Below are 18,580 nucleotides of genomic sequence, written 5' to 3'. Positions count from 1 at the left end.
GGAAAGAGGCAGGTTAAAAACATATTGATAATCTGCAGACAGACAATGATCAGACAGATTATTTTTGTTTCTGCAGGGCAAACCCAATAGGGAATTTATGAAGGAACTGAGGTTTAGAATAAGTGAAGCTATATATCATTTTGATAAAATCACAGCGATAGGCCTTACAGAGGCTTAGGAGACAAAATGCAGCAGGGCAATGAGGGGTGCAAATATATATATGAAAAAAGCAAAATACCTTTTTATAAAAGTAATTTGTTCTTTATCACTGACAGCACGTTAAAAAAGCTGGGTGGGGACAGTACACAGCGTTTATTATATTATTCTACTTCAGTGTACGTTTGAAATGTTCCAAAATAAAAAGTTAATTTTTTTCCATTCTATTTCTCGCTTTCTTTTTTTTAATGGTGCCAATTACTCACAAAATTGATTTTGCACCTACACTCTGAAAACCACTAGAATGATGATTAAGGGCACAGGTCTACAAGCCGTATGTTGGTCAAATTATATCCTATGTAAACTCCATTTCTCTCATCAATAAAATAACAATAGTGCCTACCTCATAGGCTTGTTGTGTGAAATAAATAATTCCTGTAAATTGCTTAACATAGCAAACAAAATAAGTGTTCAACAGGTTACCTACTTCTGTTTAGCTATCACTACTTAATGACAAGAAAGACATAAACCTTAGTAAAAAGTTCCTTCAATTTTTCTAAACCAAATAGTTATGAGAATATAAAACGAGGCACTATGTGTCACAGCAAATGTAACCAAGAATATAGTCCAACTATAATTCAAAGATACATGCACCCCTATGTTCACAAAAGCACTATTCACAATAGCTAAGACATGGAGACAACCTAAATGTCCATCAACAGATGAATGGATAAAGATGATGTGGTACATATATACAATGGAATACTACTACTCACCATAAAAAAGAATGAAATAATGCCATTTGCAGCAACATGGATGGACTTAGAGATTATCACAGTCAGTGAAGTAGGTGAGACAGAGAAAGACAGATATCATATGATATCACTTATATGTGGAATCTAAAAATATAATACAAATGAACTTATTTACAAAACAGGAAGAGACTCAGAGACATAGAAAACAAATTTATGATTACCAAAAGGGAAAGGGGGTGAGGGAAAGACGGATTGGGAGTTTGGGGTTAGCAGATGCAAATCATTACATATAGAATTGATAAACAACAAGGTCCTACTGTATAGCACAGGGATAGTCAATATCCTGTGATAAACCTTAATGGAAAATAATTTTAAAAGGAATGTATATATATATGTATAACTGAATCACTTTGCTGTACAGCAGAAATTAATGCAACATTATAAATCAACTATACTTCGGTTAAAAAAAATCTCAGAGTCCCACTGCAATGGCAATTAGTAATATACAGATGGTGATAATTTATGCAACAGTATAATTCATGTAAAAGCAGTGATAAGAAAAAAATTCAAAAAAGAAAACAGCTGTAGTTTGAAAGCTATAAAGCACACACAGATACACATAAAGCTTAATTCAAACCAACTGACTCTCAACAAACAGGGGAAATGCACCAAGCATTATTATAATGTGTCCAGTGGTTAACCAAGTGTCACATCACACAGCACTGAACTAATCTGATTAGCAAAGAGAAAGTAGAAGAATCATCTGTGCCAAAATAAAAATATAATGAGCAAGAAATAAAGTAGGGAACAAAGGAATTTAATATTCAATTTTGAACCTCAAGTGTCCTAAGAAAAAGACTTAACTTTGAAGGAAGAAAATCTATCCTTTTGTCACTAACAAGCCATCTCACTTAAAAACATGCTAAAGAGTACCTTTAGAGTATTAGTAATTCTTAGGAGAAAATAAAGGAAAACAAACTATTTCAACACATATTTGCTTTAACAAGCCCATGTGCTATGTGCTCAGTCCTACAATAGACACTCTGGAGATAAGCATGAGCCACAGTCCCCTGCCCATAAGGTTTAATTCCAGGACAAAATGAGTAATACAAACGTTACTGCCATACAAGTCCAGATGAAGGAAGAATCAATCAAATCAAAAGGCTACAGCCATAAAGGGCAGAATGGTTATGACTGTAAAAGGCAAACAAATTCCTGCAGAGGAAAACAAGGGGAAAAGGAGAGGCAGCAGAGCCAGGAAGCTATAGTGAGAGAAGGGATTCCAGCAGATTGGACTAGAAGAGGGTAGAGAGGATGGGTGAAGTTTTCAGAGGATTTTGGATTAAGTGGTATTGAGAAATGTGTATGTGTGATGTCTACTATGGGCATGACCAAGTGGGCAACTGACTGAATGTGAGAGTTAGAGGAGGCCAAGAACTATCATGGCCAAGAGAACAGAAGAATGATGTTATCACTGACAGAAATATGGATACATAGAGAATAAAGGAATGTAGAAGTCAATTTGATTTCATAACTTCCGAGTTTCAGGTGATAAGAAATCCAAGTGGATTGTCTGTTAAGACAACTAAAGATGGGATGAACATCAGATGAGAAAATAGACCTTTGTCACTGCTGCCACACTGGTCCAAGTCTCTGTCATCTCTCCCTGGATTACTGCAATAGCCTCTAGCTGCTACCCTTGTCCTCATGGTCTCTTCTCAACTGGCCAGAGAGGGCCTTCAAAATGTAAGTCAGAGTATATCACTACACTGCTCAAAACCCCCCAGTGGCTCCCCATTTCACTCAGTAAAATCCAAAACCCTTATAATGGTTCACAAATCCCTTCATGATCTGCCACCGCCAACCCCCTTCCTCTCCAGCCTAATGGCCTCTTCCCCCCTGCCCATCGATTCTGCCCACACTGACTTCCTTGCTTCCCCTAGAACATTCCAGGCTTGCTCCCACCTTAGCGCAAATGTGTTCCCTCTGCCTTGAAAACTCCTAGCTGGATAACTAACTCCACAAGGCTACCCTCTGCCTCTTTCAAGACTTAGTTCAAATCCCACCTTCTCAATGAGCCCACATCTGACCACACTATTTAAAATTTCAAGCCCCACCCTCAACCTAGTACTCCTGATCCCACTGCCTGCTTTTTTCCCAGAGAACTTACCACCTTCTAGGCTGCAATACAATTTACTTATTATGTTTACTATTTGTTGCTGTCTCCTCTTACTAAAATGTAAGCACTATGAAAGCTGAGATTTTGCTCACTGAAGTATCGCAGGCCTAAGTAAAAGAGGGCTTGCAAAAACTAGGTACAAATACCAATTTTTTTAATTAACAACAAGCTGCTGAAAAGGGGTCAAAGATAATGAAAACTGGGGCTTCTCTGGCGGCACAGTGGTTAAGAATCCACCCGCCAATGCAGGGGACACGGGTTCGAGCCCTGGTCCAGGAAGATCCCACATGCCGTGGAGCAACGAAGCCCGTGTGCCACAACTACTGAGCCTGTGCTCTAGAGCCCATGAGCCACAACTACTGAGCCTGCAAGCCACAACTACTGAAGCCCGTGTGCCTAGAGCCCGTGCTCCACAAGAGGAGCCACCGCAATAAGAAGCCCACGCACCGCAACGAAGAGTAGCCCCTGCTCACCGCAACTAGAGAAAGCCCGCATGCAGCAATGAAGACCCAACGCAGCCAAAAATAAATAATAAATAGATCAAAAAAAAAAAGATAATGAAAACTTGAGCAAAAAAGTCACCTTGTCTCTATCAGCTCCAAGCCTGCCCATTTCTTCCAATACTTTCTAACTCAGTAATGGTCTCACCATTCAACCAGATTCTCAAGTCAAAGAAGCTTGGAAACCATCCTAGACTTCTCACTCTTCCAGTCCCTGCCCAGTCAATTCATCACCAAAAGCTGTCAAATTTCCTCTAATATCTCTAGAACAGGAGCCCTCTTTTCCACTGCCACCATACCAGTACAAAGATTTTCATCTCTAAACTAGACTATGAAATCCACAACTGAGCTTTTTCGCTTTGATCTAACCAGGACCACTGAATGGATTTTAGATGATGACAGAGTATGACAGGTAGCAAAAAGCTAAGTGAAGAACAGGATACTTGAAGGTGAGAGAAATAAATTTTATCTTCACTTTCTTCCCTCCTATTGATGTGCATTTATTCATATATTTGAGGTCCAGCTCAAGTATTTTCTCCACTTTTGAAGCCTCTCCCAGTTCCTTCAGGCAAAGTACATACTCTTTTTTGTACGTAACTCTAACAGAGCACTTTCTGTAGCAATTATTTTTTCACATATCGGTTGCCCAACTGGACTTAGAGAGTCGAGTCTTATTCTAGCGTAGAGCCTAGCATCAAAAATATCTGTTGAACAACGTTTAGTCTGGAATTGGCAATTGTAAAATGAAAACATAAGTTTGAGCAAAGGTAGTGGTACAAAGGACAAAAGAAACAGAAGTTATCTGGTTACCAGAAAATAGATAAAAATACTAAACTGAAGACCCAAGGAAAAAAAAAAAAGGCCAAACACATGAGGCTTTTCCATGTAGATGAGGGTAGAGAGGTAAGCTAATAGAGATCCCCATGGAAATATTTAATAGAGAAAATAGATTATCTGGAATTTCACGGAGAAATCTGGAGGTGGAAGAAGGGCTAATCCAAATGGCCCTTAAAAATGAAACCCATTCTCTGAGATAGGAATGCTCAACTAGAAACAAATGAATTGTGTTCATCAAATGCTCATAAAATGCAGATTGTTTTAATTAAGGAGAAAGCATTGTAAAACATATCATCAGGCCCCCTCTAACCCCATCACCCCAAAGACACTCAAATATGTAGAATTCAACCATTAGAAAAACTGGCTCAAAAGAGGTCTCTCAAAAACCGACAAAAGTATGTTAACTGAGAAAATAAAGCTATTAAAATTAAACTCAACACACTGAACTTAAGTGAAGGTCTAATCTTTTCTTATAAAATTCTGTTTTATAGACCTGGGCACTAGTAAAAAGAAATAAAGAGCCCAGAAAAGCAATTTTTTTAATAAGAAGGTACAGTTCTACGCTTGAGAGAAAAATGGAAAAATATTCAGGATAATGTCCACCTCCATGTATATTTCAATGTAAAATAAATGGCTTGCTCATCGTAAGATGACTCAGTCACTTACATTTTGGCAGGTTCATGACAAACCAAGCTAATACTAGAGTGGTGGCTCTTTAGCTTTTTTGGGTCCCAGATCCCTCTGAGACCCCAATGAAAGCTAGGGAGGGTCTTGTCCTGCAGAAAAACATGCAGATATACACTTAGCTAGCATTTTAAACATGTCACAGCAGTCACAGAGTCCCTGTTGTCTATTTATGACTTCCTAGAGAGCCAAGGAGCCCAGTTGTGCAACTCATACCTTAATGAGTAGAAATAGCAAATGATGCAAGGCTCGGAAAAGGAAATGAACCGTTAACGATTCTAGAGCATTTTTCCTGGTCCTCCAGGCAATTAAAAACACTGAACATAAAAATCTCTTCTGGTTGAATTTTATCAAGTGATATACACCCAGATATAGGTAAAATGCATGCACACACCTTAAAATACATTTGAAACCTAAAGTGTTTAAAAGTAAAATCTAATATTAATAATAGTAATAACAGCTAATAGTTACTGAGCATGTACTATATACCAAGTATTATTCAAAGTGTTTTAAATATATTCATATTTATGCACTAATGTAAATAACTATTATCTGTATTTCATAAATAAGGAAATTAAGGCCTAAAAAGGTGCAAAGAGAGTTAAGGAACAATGACGTGAAACAGAAATGACTGAGATTAGGCAGCAAAGACCTCCCTTATAGTGTGCACCATCTAATAGCAACTTAGACCTGCACCTGTATTATCACAGTTCTACAAAGCAAGAACATATTGTACAAACTCCAGAAGAAGGATGACAATCTTGATCTTTTTCCATATTCCTGGCAAGATAATCCTTATAATACCATGTTCACTTTGGAGTACACTGTAACCAGAAATGTGAATACAAAATGTTCAAAAAGATCACAATGCTAACTAAGGGATTTACGAGATTAAAAATGAAAGATTAGTTTTGAGGACAACAAACCTTAGCTTTCTAAACCACTGTCTTCCATATACGTACCAGCAATGAATCATGCTTTGGAAAAATTAGCAACTTGATAAGAGGTAAAAAATCTGAAATAGGGTACCTTTTTCTACCAAGGAAGCTCAAGTCTCCCTACCTCAAGCTTTTTTCCAGACTACTTCCTTTTTATCATCTTGGTGCCAACACCTCTTCTACTCCAGGGACAAACACAAAAGTAGAGAAAACCTCACAGGTTCAATAGGTCTTATTAAATCCCATCAGTTGCAAGGCTAATTCAGATTCCTTGGATGTGCCTATGCTATGCCCTGCACAATGCAGCATACAATAAATATTTGTTGAATGGTTGAATCTTCTCCAGGAGAAAATGCATACGTTTAACATTTTCTACTTCCCATAATATTACACTACAAATTATTATGGTAACAGAATAATGTAATAATACAAATCTTTTTTTAAATTCTATGTCCCAGGGGAAAAAAAATGACTAATTTTTTTGACATCAATTTATGCAGCTATTGGCAATCCAAGACACCACAAAAAATTTATCTGAGTACAGGTGACGCCTGAACAACATGGGTTTGAACTGCACAGGTCTACTTATATGTGGATTTTTCTCAATGGTAAATACTACAGTACTACACAATCTACAGTTGTTAAGTTTGAGCACACAGAACCACAGATATGGAGGAACCTTGGATACAGAGAGCCCACTGTAAATTACATGCGCATTTTCAACTCTGTGAGGGTTGCTGCCCTTAACCTTCCCATTTTTCAAGGATCAACTGTATACTCTATTTAAACAATAATGTTAACATATTATAATTTCTTACAGCTTTCTTTTTTTTTTAACATCTTATAGGAGTATAATTGCTTTACAATGGTGTGTTAGTTTCTGCTTTATAACAGTGAATCAGCTATAAATATACATATATCCCCATATCTCCTCCCTCTTTCGTCTCCCTCCCACCCCCCCATCCCACCCCTCTAGGTGGTCACAAAGCACCGAGCTGATCTCCCTGTGCTATGCGGCTGCTTCCCACTAGCTAGCTATTTTATATTTGGTAGTGTATATATGTCCATGCCACTCTCTCACTTCATCCCAGCTTACCCTTCCCCCTCCCCGTGTCCTCAATCTTACAGTTTCTTTGTAATGTTTAATGAAAATACAACAAAACCATGGATGTTTTTCTTTTAAACAACCAATAAACTTTCTGAATCAGGTAAGAGAAATTAGTTCTGTTAAAGTGAGGTGGCCTGCTGCTTTACTAGTAATATGCTAAATTCAGTGAAGCTTAAAAACCAAGAAACAATGAAAATAAACATATACTCTTACATACGCCACAAAAAAAGTTCCCTTTATATTTAATTCACAAACTGAAACACCTGCTCTGATTTACTGAACTGTTAAAACATCTGAGAGCAAACACACAAAATTAAAAACTATACACAGTTTCTTAGAAGTTGATACCAATTAAAAGAAATTAATCCCTATGCATTAAAAAGTATAGAAAGCATACAAGAGCCAAAATATTCCCTCTATTTTGACTAAATATTCCTTAATATTCAGCAGTACTTTTTAAAACACAACTTATAGTTACTGAATATTAATTTACCAAAACAGGCAAGGATGACCTTATCTTGTCAAAACTCATAATACTGTTTCCTCAACATCTTAGAAGACAGCTTGATGCACCACACTCTTCCATCTGCTTTGTTCTATTTCTTCATGCCCCAAATGGAAATTAAACCCTTCCAGTAACAGCCAAAATTTCATCAGTCACAGGAAAGTACTTAGAGCAGAGAAGTAGTATGATATGAATAAGAGGTAGAAAGAACAATAGGTGGAACAGCCCTGGTAATGACCTTAGAGTATGCGCTGAGAGAGAAAATCTACACAACATGTACAGGAATTGCATTTAAATAATTCTCTTCCCACTTACCTGATGAGCTCTCGGTAAACACCGTTAATGTCTGTCCTCCAACACTTTGCAAGACAAATGGATGTTCTCTAGGAGCACTGACTGAAGCTGGTTTCCCGCCAATATCATGAATGTTTGCAAGGTCCTCATTCAAAGTAAATGACACCTAGGAGACACATGAACCAGAGCTTATTACAATAGATTTTTGTATTCAAAGTATCTGTACAGAAATTCTAACTATAAATCAAATACTTTTTTAGTGTGAATCTTTTCCAGTCATTTTATTAAGCATTTTTTAAAAACTTCGTCAAAAAATTTTTAATAATTAGTCCTAATAAGAGAATCTATCCCGTTTTGTCAGAATAATGGGGCTAATCTACCATTATATAGACAGCTTTCAAATGTTTTCTCTGGTCTATGGCTGAAAAACTTCTATTTACAAAATAGAAATAAATTTTTTTTCCTAAGGTGTCTGAGGTCAAGGAAGAAACCATGTCTTGTTATATTTATACCCCTAAATAAATTAGATAAGTATTAGGTGGATGGATGGATGGATAGATTGACAGATAGATAGATAGATAGATAGACAGACAGATCTATCCATCCATTCATCCATCCATCTCCTAGCAAAATGCCTGGCACACAGAAGGAAAACAGTGTTTGCTGAATGACTGAACATTTAAAAAGTATTAAGAAAGCGACTGTACTTGAAGCAGGGGGAAGTGAGCTATTTACTCAGGAAGCTTAAACATTCCCATAAGCAGAGGATGTCTTTCTTTTTAGATCCAGTAACTGTATGAGTACACGGTGCTGTTTTACTTTTGAATATTTCAACAAATACAACTAAATATTCGTAAGGATAACTCAATATTGAGGTTTAGAATCAAAAGACACAGTAGGTGTTCTTTCAAAATGATTTTTACCATATCTCCCCAAATTTTACATCAAAGGGATTTATAAACTTAACATACTGAACTCTTAACCATGTAGAAAGATTATGAAGTATTATTAAATATCTCTCTACTATGCGACAGGTACTGCAAATTATGTCCTGGACTTAATGGGTCAAAATCTAAAGCCTTCAAAAATCCAAATCAAATGCATTTGCCAACCTGAAATAATGTTTAAAGTATTACTGAAACAATACTAACTTTCATAGTACCAGAGAGGGGATATTTAGGTCAAAGTAGAAAAATGCTAAGCATGAACAACTAGAAAGGAGCCTATTCATTCACACAAGAGTGGCATTTATACTAGTATGTGTTCCTGACCAGCCACCAGCTTGATGTGGAGTTTTCCAAAACGCAAACACTACCCTCTCTTTACTATTACTAATGCATAGTAAAATAATCTAATGTTTTAAATAAAATTTCCATAGAAATAATCTTACCTCGGTCCTTCCTTGATTTCTGAAAGAGAGGAAAGAAAAAATTTTCAATTATTTAATTTCATATTTTTTTCAAATGTAAGCTAAGAACTAAAAGAAATAATGCTACTTCATATTTACATAAAAATATTACATTTACAGAGATTAACTAATATTTATCCTTGGCTCTATTCTATTTGTAATCCTATAGGAAAAACAAATACGCATTAATCCCACATGAGTATTTTAGATATTATGAGTTTGTGTCTCTTAACACTATTACAACCTGACCTAATAATATTTTATCCAAATAATGATCTTATTACAATTCTTATTTTAATTTCTGAGTATTTTAATTTATTAGTTATTTATTATTTTTGGCTGCGTTGGGTCTTCGTTGCTGCGCACGGGCTTTCTCTAGTTGCGGCGAGCGGAGGCTACTCTTCGTTGCGGTGTGCAGGCTTCTCATTGCGGTGGCTTCTCTTGCTGCGGAACATGGCTCTAGGCATGCTGGCTTCAGTAGTTGTGGCACACGAGCTTAGTAGTTGTGGCTTGTGGGTTCTAGAGCACAGGCTCAGGAGTTGTGGCGCACGGGCTTAGCTGCTCCATGGTATGTGGGATCTTCCCGGACCAGGGCTCGAACCCGTGTCCCCTGCATTCACAGGCGGATTCTTAACCACTGCGCCACCAGAGTAGCCCTCTGAGTATTTTTAGCATTCAGCAGCATGTGAATGGCATATTTAATACCAGATATATAGAACTTCAACAAATTTTACTATTTATTTTGTCTAGCTGAAGAAGTTTCACTTACCTAACAAAACCTTAAAGATCAAAAATTATTTTTAAATTACAAGCAATTTTCTCTGCTATAAAAATAATATATGCCCATGTAGAAATAATTTTATTACAGACAACCCAAAAGTTTTAAATTAGCCAAGATTCTACTGTTAACATCTACTGTTATCCCCAGTAAATATCCTTCCATACGATTTTTAATTTATTTGAATTACATTTTTAAATTTTTCTTTTTCTTTTTTTTAATAAATATGGGATCAATGTACACCCTAATAATAGCCTAATTAAAAAAATATCATGTATTAAATACCTGCAAAGTACTGAGTGGAAGGCCCCTATCCCCAGCCAGCAGAAGATATAAAAGCTAAATCCAGGGGCTTCCCTGGTGGCGCAGTGGTTGAGAGTCTGCCTGCCAATGCAGGAGACACGGGTTCGCGCCCTGGTCCGGGAAGATCCCACACGCCGCGGAGCGGCTGGGCCCATGAGACATGACCACGGAGCCTGTGCTCCACAACAGGAGAGGCCACAACAGTGAGAGGCCCGCATACCGCAAAAAAAAAAAAAAAAAAAAGCTAAATCCATAACTATAAAGTGAGATAAATTTTAATTTTAATTAAGAGAGCCACAATGTGCTAGGATTAGGTGGGAGTACACCACTTCTTCCATTTTAAGAGTTGAGGACTGGCTCAACAAGAGGCAGCTTTTGAGCTATAGTATCAAACGTAAAACAGATAGCTAGTGGGAAGCAGCCGCATAGCACAGGGAGATCAGCTCGGTGCTTTGTGACCACCTAGAGGGGTGGGATAGGGAGGGTGGGAGGGAGGGAGACGCAAGAGGAAGGCGATATGGAGATATATGTATATGTGTAACTGATTCACTTTGTTATAAAGCAGAAACTAACACACCATTGTAAAGCAATTATACTCCAATAAAGATGTTAAAAAAAAAAAACAGTAAGTAGCTAAGTGGGACTTTCCTGGCGGTCGAGTGGTTAAGACTCTGCACTTCCACTGCAGGGGACGCAGGTTTGATCCCAGGTCGGGGGAACTAAGATCCTGCATGCTTCGTGACAGGGCCAAAAAAAAAAGCAAAGTAAATTGCTAAGCAAAGCCAGGAAAATGTGATCAGATTTGGCTGGGAGGGAAAGTACAAAATAAAGAATAGTAGGAGATGAACTATAAAGGAGAAATGGGGCCAGACCATATAAGATCTTGAATATCACAGCACAGAGCATGGACTTCACTCTTTAGGCAATGGAGAGCTACAAGCATTGTTTGAACCAAAGTATAACAAGTACAAAGACATGTTCCAAGAGACTGACATCAGAAAATATACATAGAATGGATATGAAGACCAGTTAGAAAACTACTAGTTCTCCATAACACCCGGCTGAGTTCCAACCTGTCTTCCTTCAGTGGTTCAGTCATTCACTGTCATTAAGTGTCTGCTATACATCCACTAGGCACTGTGACAAGTGCATGGTATAGTATGAGTATAGGTCTTTATCCTCAAGAAGGTCCCAGTCTAATGAAAAAAAAAACAGCTCCAATCCATGAACAACTACAAACAGGACAATAATTTCAAGACAGAGGTATAACAAACTGTCATGGAAATGCAGATATGAAAGCTAGGAAAAGATGAACTGAGTGGGGGATGAGATCAACAACAAGTGTCCATTCCAGGCTAAGAGAAGAATCCAACTAAACACCAGAAATGAGAAAGTATCCAGCATATTCCTTCTAACATCAGTGAACGGTAGGTTGGAGTCAAGTGGTAAAGAGCCTTTTAGGCCAGACTAAGGATTCCAGATTCTTACAGAGATTTGTTTACTGTATGAATTCCCAGTCTTTCATACATTAAAATACAATGTCAATCTTCTTTTTGTTGGGGAAGTACCTAGAAAAGAGGTGAAAAAAGTTTAAGATTTCACATAAAAATAATGAATTTCCAGCTTCTCTTACAAGACCGGAAGATCTGGCAACAATGTGCTCCCAATTCGGCATGACAACAATCCCCTCAACATGCAGACAGTCAGGCACTGAATTCACTACAGTCCCTTCCCTATCTCTCCAGAACTTTCCTTCTAGAGGAACTGAATTTAGCTACCCTAAGAGAGAGGCACTGTAGGCAAAGCAAAGGGAAAGACACAGAAGGCACTCACGTAATGTTTACTGAATTGAACTGAGGTTAATGCAGAAACGCATATAAAAAGTAATGAAGGCCTGAACCAGACAGCTGTAGAATTCAAGGAGGAGTGTGGCCGTCATCAAAAAATCTAGAAACGATAAATGCTGGAGAGGGTGTGGAGAAAAGGGACACTCTTGCACTGCTGGTGGGAATGTGAATTGGTACAGCCACTATGGAGAACAGTATGGAGGTTCCTTAAAAAAACTACAAATAGAACTACCATATGACCCAGCAATCCCACTACTGGGCATATATCCTGAGAAAACCATCATTCAAAAAGAGTCATGTACCAAAATGTTCATTGCAGCTCTATTTATAATAGCCCGGAAATGGAAACAACCTAAGTGTCCATCATCGGACGAATGGATAAAGAAGATGTGGCACATATATACAATGGAATATGACTCAGCCATAAGAAGAAACGAAATTGAGCTTTTTGTAATGAGGTGGATAGACCTAGAGTCTGTCATACAGAGTGAAGTAAGTCAGAAAGAGAAAGACAAATACCGTATGCTAACACATATATATGGAATTTAAGGAAAAAAAATGTCATGAAGAACCTAGGGGTAAGACAGGAATAAAGACACAGACCTACTAGAGAATGGACTTGAGGACATGGGGAGGGGGAAGGGTAAGCTGTGACAAAGTGAGAGAGAGGCATGGACATATATACACTACCAAAAGTAAGGTAGATAGCTAGTGGGAAGCAGCCGCATAGCACAGGGAGACCAGCTCAGTGCTTTGTGACCGCCTGGAGGGGTGGGATAGGGAGGGTGGGAGACGCAAGAAGGAAGAGATATGGGAATATATGTATATGTATAACTGATTCACTTTGTTATAAAGTAGAAACTAACACACCATTGTAAAGCAATTATACTCCAATACAGATGTAAAAAAAAAAAAAAAAAACCACCGATAGAAGAGGAAATGACTGAAAGTGGGCAGCAAAGGAAAAAGGATGGATTAAAGGTCATGCTGCCATTTCCCGTCAGTGACTAGAAATCACCCAGATGCAATTAGGGAACAAAGGAGGGGAGGTCAACTTCCTTTTCATATACAGTTGACCCTTGAACAATGCAGGGGTTAGGGCAGACGACACCCTCTATGTTCATGGTTCCATGTCCATGGATTCAACCAACAGCAAACGTGTGGAACTGTAGCATATACTGACTGAAAAAAACCCATGTAATCAGTGGACCTGTGCAGTTCAAACTCTTATTGTTCAAGGGACAACTGTATAATAATAGCACCTTAGTTGGAATGATAAGAGATTGATCAACTCTGGATGAGTTAATTTTCTAGAATAAATATTAACCCGTGAAAACTTAAAATTTATTTTAAAAGGATTATGTATTGCTTTGTCTTGGTATATGAATGTATGAAGTATACATGACCTTTTGTCATTCTACATTACAACTAAAATATACCCTTCCCATGATGATCTGTGGTCAAAGTTATAAACATCCACTATTGTAAAACACAGTAATGGCTTCAGAAATGGATGAAGTAAACACTTGGCCCACCCTTTCACTGAAAGTCTCGTAATGTTTCTCGTTACTCTGAGTCTGTTTCTCAATACTCCACAGATACTTCTTTAGACTCCAACCTTGTTCCTCTTGCCTTTTTAAAAAAAATTAATGTCTTTCCTTTTTCTTACACTCTTAAAATACATCTTAGATTTGACACCAATGGGGCCAGACTTTTCACTAATCACTGATAACCAATAAATCACCTGCTTCTTCAGGATAAGAAAACCAACCAAATAATAATAATAATAACCCTGTGCTCCCACAGGATTTTTTGTGGTTTTTGTTTTGTTTCATTTTGAATTCCTAGTCATATGTCCCCTTCTTGAACAATATAGCTCAAAAACCAATAGGGGAGGCCAAGCAAGGTAGGCATCTGCAGAGTGGGTTGAGCAGAGCAGTCATAGCCCAAGTGGAAAGGAAGTGCCTGGGGTAGAGAGGGCAGGCCGGGGCAAGGTGCCAGAGCCCATGGGGTAAAGGAGGGCACCCCATAATGGAACAGCTCAACAAGAAATGGGTCAGAGCCTAGTGAGGCGAGGGCATCCACATGGAAGGACAGCCTGAAACAGGCTATTGGAGCCCTAGCAGGGGAAGGAGGCATGCCTTTGAGGAGAGGGCAGCCTCAGAACAGGGGGTGGAAACCTAGAAGGGCTGAGGAGAGCATCCCTGTGGAGGGCAGCAAAGGTTAACAACAGCCTAACAAGGGTTTCTATAGCGCAAGGAGGGTGAGGAAGGCAATCAGCAATGCGGGGAGAAGTGGGGGACTCTGAACAAGTAAGAACAAAGGCCTGAACAAATAAGTGAATATATTAAGAATAACAGGAACCAGGTTTCTCACTTTCAGAAAAGAGGTACGAATATGAAAAGAGAGGAAACTAGAACACACCCTGTGGTGCTGAACTGGAGCTGGGTATTGGTATAAATTCATGATCTTCAACACATGTAAATATAAAAATAAATGCAGACCTAGAGGTATGTGTGTGTACATACACAGCCACTTAGAGGGTCTGGGAGCAGCCATGAGCACCTGTGGTATCCAGAGCTTAGTTTCCAAATCCCATTTTCCTCTAGAGGAAACCAAGCCTCTTTGGAGAAATGACTGACTCCAGGGCTCAGACAGAAATGTACAAGATGAGTCTAAAACATCTTTCCTTAACAAAAAGTAAGTGCTCAAAGAATGATGAAGACATGCCCAAAGTCTATGGGACTTACACTATTGAACTGTACACTTAAAAATGGTTAAGGTGGTAAATTTTATATGTATTCTTTACCACAATAAAGAAAACAAAGATCATGAGTGCCAGCTAGAAGGAGCTTCCATTGGCTAAACTTTGGACAATTTGAACATCAGAATAAATGATGATAAATTGAGTCTCTCAGTGTCTTTCTGTAAGGGCAGCACCAAGAACTGAACATAATGCTTGCACTGTGAACTAACCGGCAGAGGAAACAGTGGGATTATTATTCTACTTTGTTTTGATCAGCAATGTGTATCTGTACATATGTGTGTGTATTATATACGTATATATACGTATATGTGTGTATATATATATGTGCATTGATATACATATATGTTTTGCCACACTGCCCTTCAGAAAGTTTGTACTGATTTAAACTCCTATCAACAGTATAACACTGTTCTAAACTTAGTCAATTTTTATAACAAAAAATTATCTCATTGATGTTTTTTATTTGCATATTTTATATTATTAGTGGGCTCCGATATGACCTTGGAAGTTAAGTGTGTTTAGAAATAAAACAAGAAATTAAACATCTCTGAAAGAAGCTGTATTAGCACAAACTGTATGACTGTCAGTAAAATAGGACATATATCAAACATTTTGAAAACTGAAGTTTGCTGAGGCAGGGTAGTAATGTAGAAAGGCTGGTTTTAAAATTAAACAAACTAAAGCAAAACTATAAACCAATTAAAATGCAGTACACATCAGATGTCCAAAGGTATAAGAATAGTCCAAGTACAGTGATTTAGGGACATGGCATGAATTGCTTGACGAAAATGGCCCAAATGTTACCAACTGTTAAAAGAAGCTGTTACTCTCATCTTATTCTGGACTCTCCTTTTTTCAGGTATTAAAAGAACCAAATTTGGGAAGAGCTGCATTCCCAGCAGCATGTGTTCCCCTCCCCTCTGCCTCTCTTGATTCCTTTACTCCACAGTGCCTGTCTCTGCTGGAATCAGCGTACACACCATGTATTTCTCCCTAGCTTCTGGCCTACTGCACAGCAAGCTGGTGCTGCTGCTTAACTCTGGGAGAGCTGACGGGGAGGGAAGGTGCCAGACATGATGCAGGGTCTACTGCCTGTACTCTGTGGTATGTGGGGCATGACAGCAGGTGAACACTTACGGAGTATTTTACATGCACTTAACCTATGAGGTATTAATACCATCTCCTTTTCACAGATGAGGAAACAGGGTAATAAGCAACTTCCCCAAAGTCACATAGCTGGGAAATGACAAGGCCTGGATAAAGCCCAGAGCTGACTGACTCCTGAGTCCATACTCATTATCGGTATACCACACTGCTTTTTTAAAACCTTAGGTATTTTTCATTTTTTACCCAAATATACGTTTTTTCAACCACACAGATAACCCACCAAATGGTTAATCTGCCTCTAAGGATCAATAGTTGATCATACATCTTCTAGTTTTTAAAAATATTTGAAGACAGTTTCACTGGTTTGCCCTAAGTCTTCTCTTATTAAACAGCCATCATGCCTTCAAACGTTCCTCACAGGAAATTGATTTTAGTTTTCTCATTGTCCTAGTCTCACTCCACTGAATGAACTTATTTGTCCATGTCTCTAAGTGCAGCACTAAAAACTGAACACAGTGTTTGCTCTGGAAGCTCACTGGCAAAGAAGAGTGGGGTTATCATCCCACTTCATTCTAAACAACAATCATCTATTAATGGAGCCTTCTGTTTATAGCCACAAAACCTGGATGAGTCATATTTAGCTGAAATTAAAGTATTGATAACTTAGTCACAGGCACTGCTAAGCCACTCCTTGCTCATCCTACACTTGTTTAATAGTGAATCTAGTAATCAGTAAGAAGAATGAAAACTAAGTAAATTAGAAACATAAGATAGCCAGTAGACCTACTCTAGAACAAGCTGTTTTCAAGCATTTCCATAGCAATCTTAGGATATCAACTACTAAAAATCTGTTCCCACCATTAAAAGCATATAGCTCTTCTACACGGCAAGATTATATTTCATGTTAGGTAGAAAATCTGCTAGATTTTTAATTTACATATAAAATACACATACACACATCTGTTAATATTAAGGGCAAACATACAGTTTATTGCCAAAACCAGGACACTCTGGAGAGTGAAAGAGGGGACACTATTAATAATTACACAGGAAAAATATGTAAACCAGCGCTGTAAAACATGTAAACTGGTCACGACCTAGGGATACGGCCTCCCTATGCATATTAGATGTAACTATGTAAAACATCTGCTTTAAACTAAGGACAAGCTTGAAATTTTCTTCCAAACAAAGGGTGATCAAGAAAAGGTGATCACAGCACACCCACTACTGTTTATTTAGCATGCTATCTTTAATATTTACCTTAGGGATGAAAGCAGTACTTAGCGCTTACATAGGTTTCCCTAGAGCTTGGCTCCTTTAACTCTGTTTCCCATACCAGCTCCCTCCTCCCCACACCAAAAGATTTTACATTCCTCAACTAGGTATTTTCTTCACACAGAGGTTTTCAGGAATGCAATATTCATGGTAGGGAAAGGTAGCGAATCTAAACTCAGAAGATTAAGTATCTGTCCAAAGTCTCACTGACAGTAAGTGACAGAGCTGGCACTGGAACCTGTTGGACTTTTCTTACCACTCAAAGGACTGAATTTAAGCCCAGTTCTGCTATGAAACGTGTAGCTGTTTCTTAAGAAAAGAAGATGTTACTTCTCTCTACCTAACATTAGAACTTTGGATATAAAAGCATGCCCATTTCCAATAAATATCTTGTGAAAACAAAAGGAAGAATTAAAAGATCTGTCTGAAACAAATGCAAGTAAGATAAAGAACAAAAATATTGATATTTAGGGCATAAACCATGAAAGTATCAAAGCTTCTTACTTTAAAGACATGACATCGTCCAAGAACACAGGATTGCTCCTCCAAAGAACAAAACCCAGAGGGTGTCCAAATAACATTTAGAAATGGAGAAGATGAGAAGGAGCCAGCAAGAGAGTGATGTCTCAGAAGTGAGGTGAAAAAAAAAAGGGTTTGAGGGTAGAAGTGATCAACTATGTCAAATTCTGTTGAAGGTCAACTGAGAAGAGCTGCTAGTTGACTCTTAGATTTAACAATGTGGATGTGGTAGGGGCTTCCCTGGTGACGGAGGGGTTAAGAATCCGCCTGCCAACGCAGGGGACATGGGTTTGAGCCCTGGTCTGGGAAGGTCCCACATGCCGCAGAGCAACTAAGCCCGTGTGCCACAACTACGGAGTCTGCGCTCTAGAGTCCAAGTGCCACAACTACTGAGCCCACGTGCCACAACTACTGAAGCCTGCACGCCTAGAGCCCGTGCTCCACAGCAAGAGAAGCCAATGCAATGAGAAGCCTGCACACCACAGCGAAGAGTAGCCCCTGCTCTCCGCAACTAGAGAAAGCCCGCGCACAGCAACAAAGACTCAACACAGCCAAAAATAAAATAAATTTTTTTAAAAACTTAAAAAAAAAAAGAATGTGGATGTGGTAGATTGTAAAAC

At 38.4% G+C, this 18,580-nt stretch overlaps 1 protein-coding gene across 2 annotated transcripts in view; it reads right to left on the bottom strand.

Annotated features, from left to right (window-relative positions):
- The window catches only part of GTF2F2 (general transcription factor IIF subunit 2), a 152,664-nt gene that overhangs the window by 118,528 nt on the left and 15,556 nt on the right, over window positions 1–18,580 (bottom strand). For both annotated transcript variants that reach the window (XR_003791731.1, XM_029210186.1), the window contains exons 3-4: window positions 9,347–9,365; window positions 7,978–8,122 (exon numbers count right to left, since the gene is read on the bottom strand). Coding sequence is in view for 1 of the 2 variants with exons in the window: in XM_029210186.1 (XP_029066019.1) it covers window positions 7,978–8,122; window positions 9,347–9,365 (164 nt within the window). In the remaining variant the exon portion in view is untranslated. The remainder of the gene's footprint in view (window positions 1–7,977; window positions 8,123–9,346; window positions 9,366–18,580) is intronic.

This window comes from Monodon monoceros, unplaced genomic scaffold (genome assembly GCF_005190385.1).
Source record: "Monodon monoceros isolate NGI ecotype Baffin Bay Population unplaced genomic scaffold, NGI_Narwhal_1 Super_Scaffold_8, whole genome shotgun sequence".
In the NCBI taxonomy this organism is placed as follows: Eukaryota; Metazoa; Chordata; class Mammalia; order Artiodactyla; family Monodontidae; genus Monodon; species Monodon monoceros.
The sequence above is the reverse complement of the archived record's forward strand: the minus strand, read 5'-3'. Positions and strand labels throughout refer to the sequence as shown.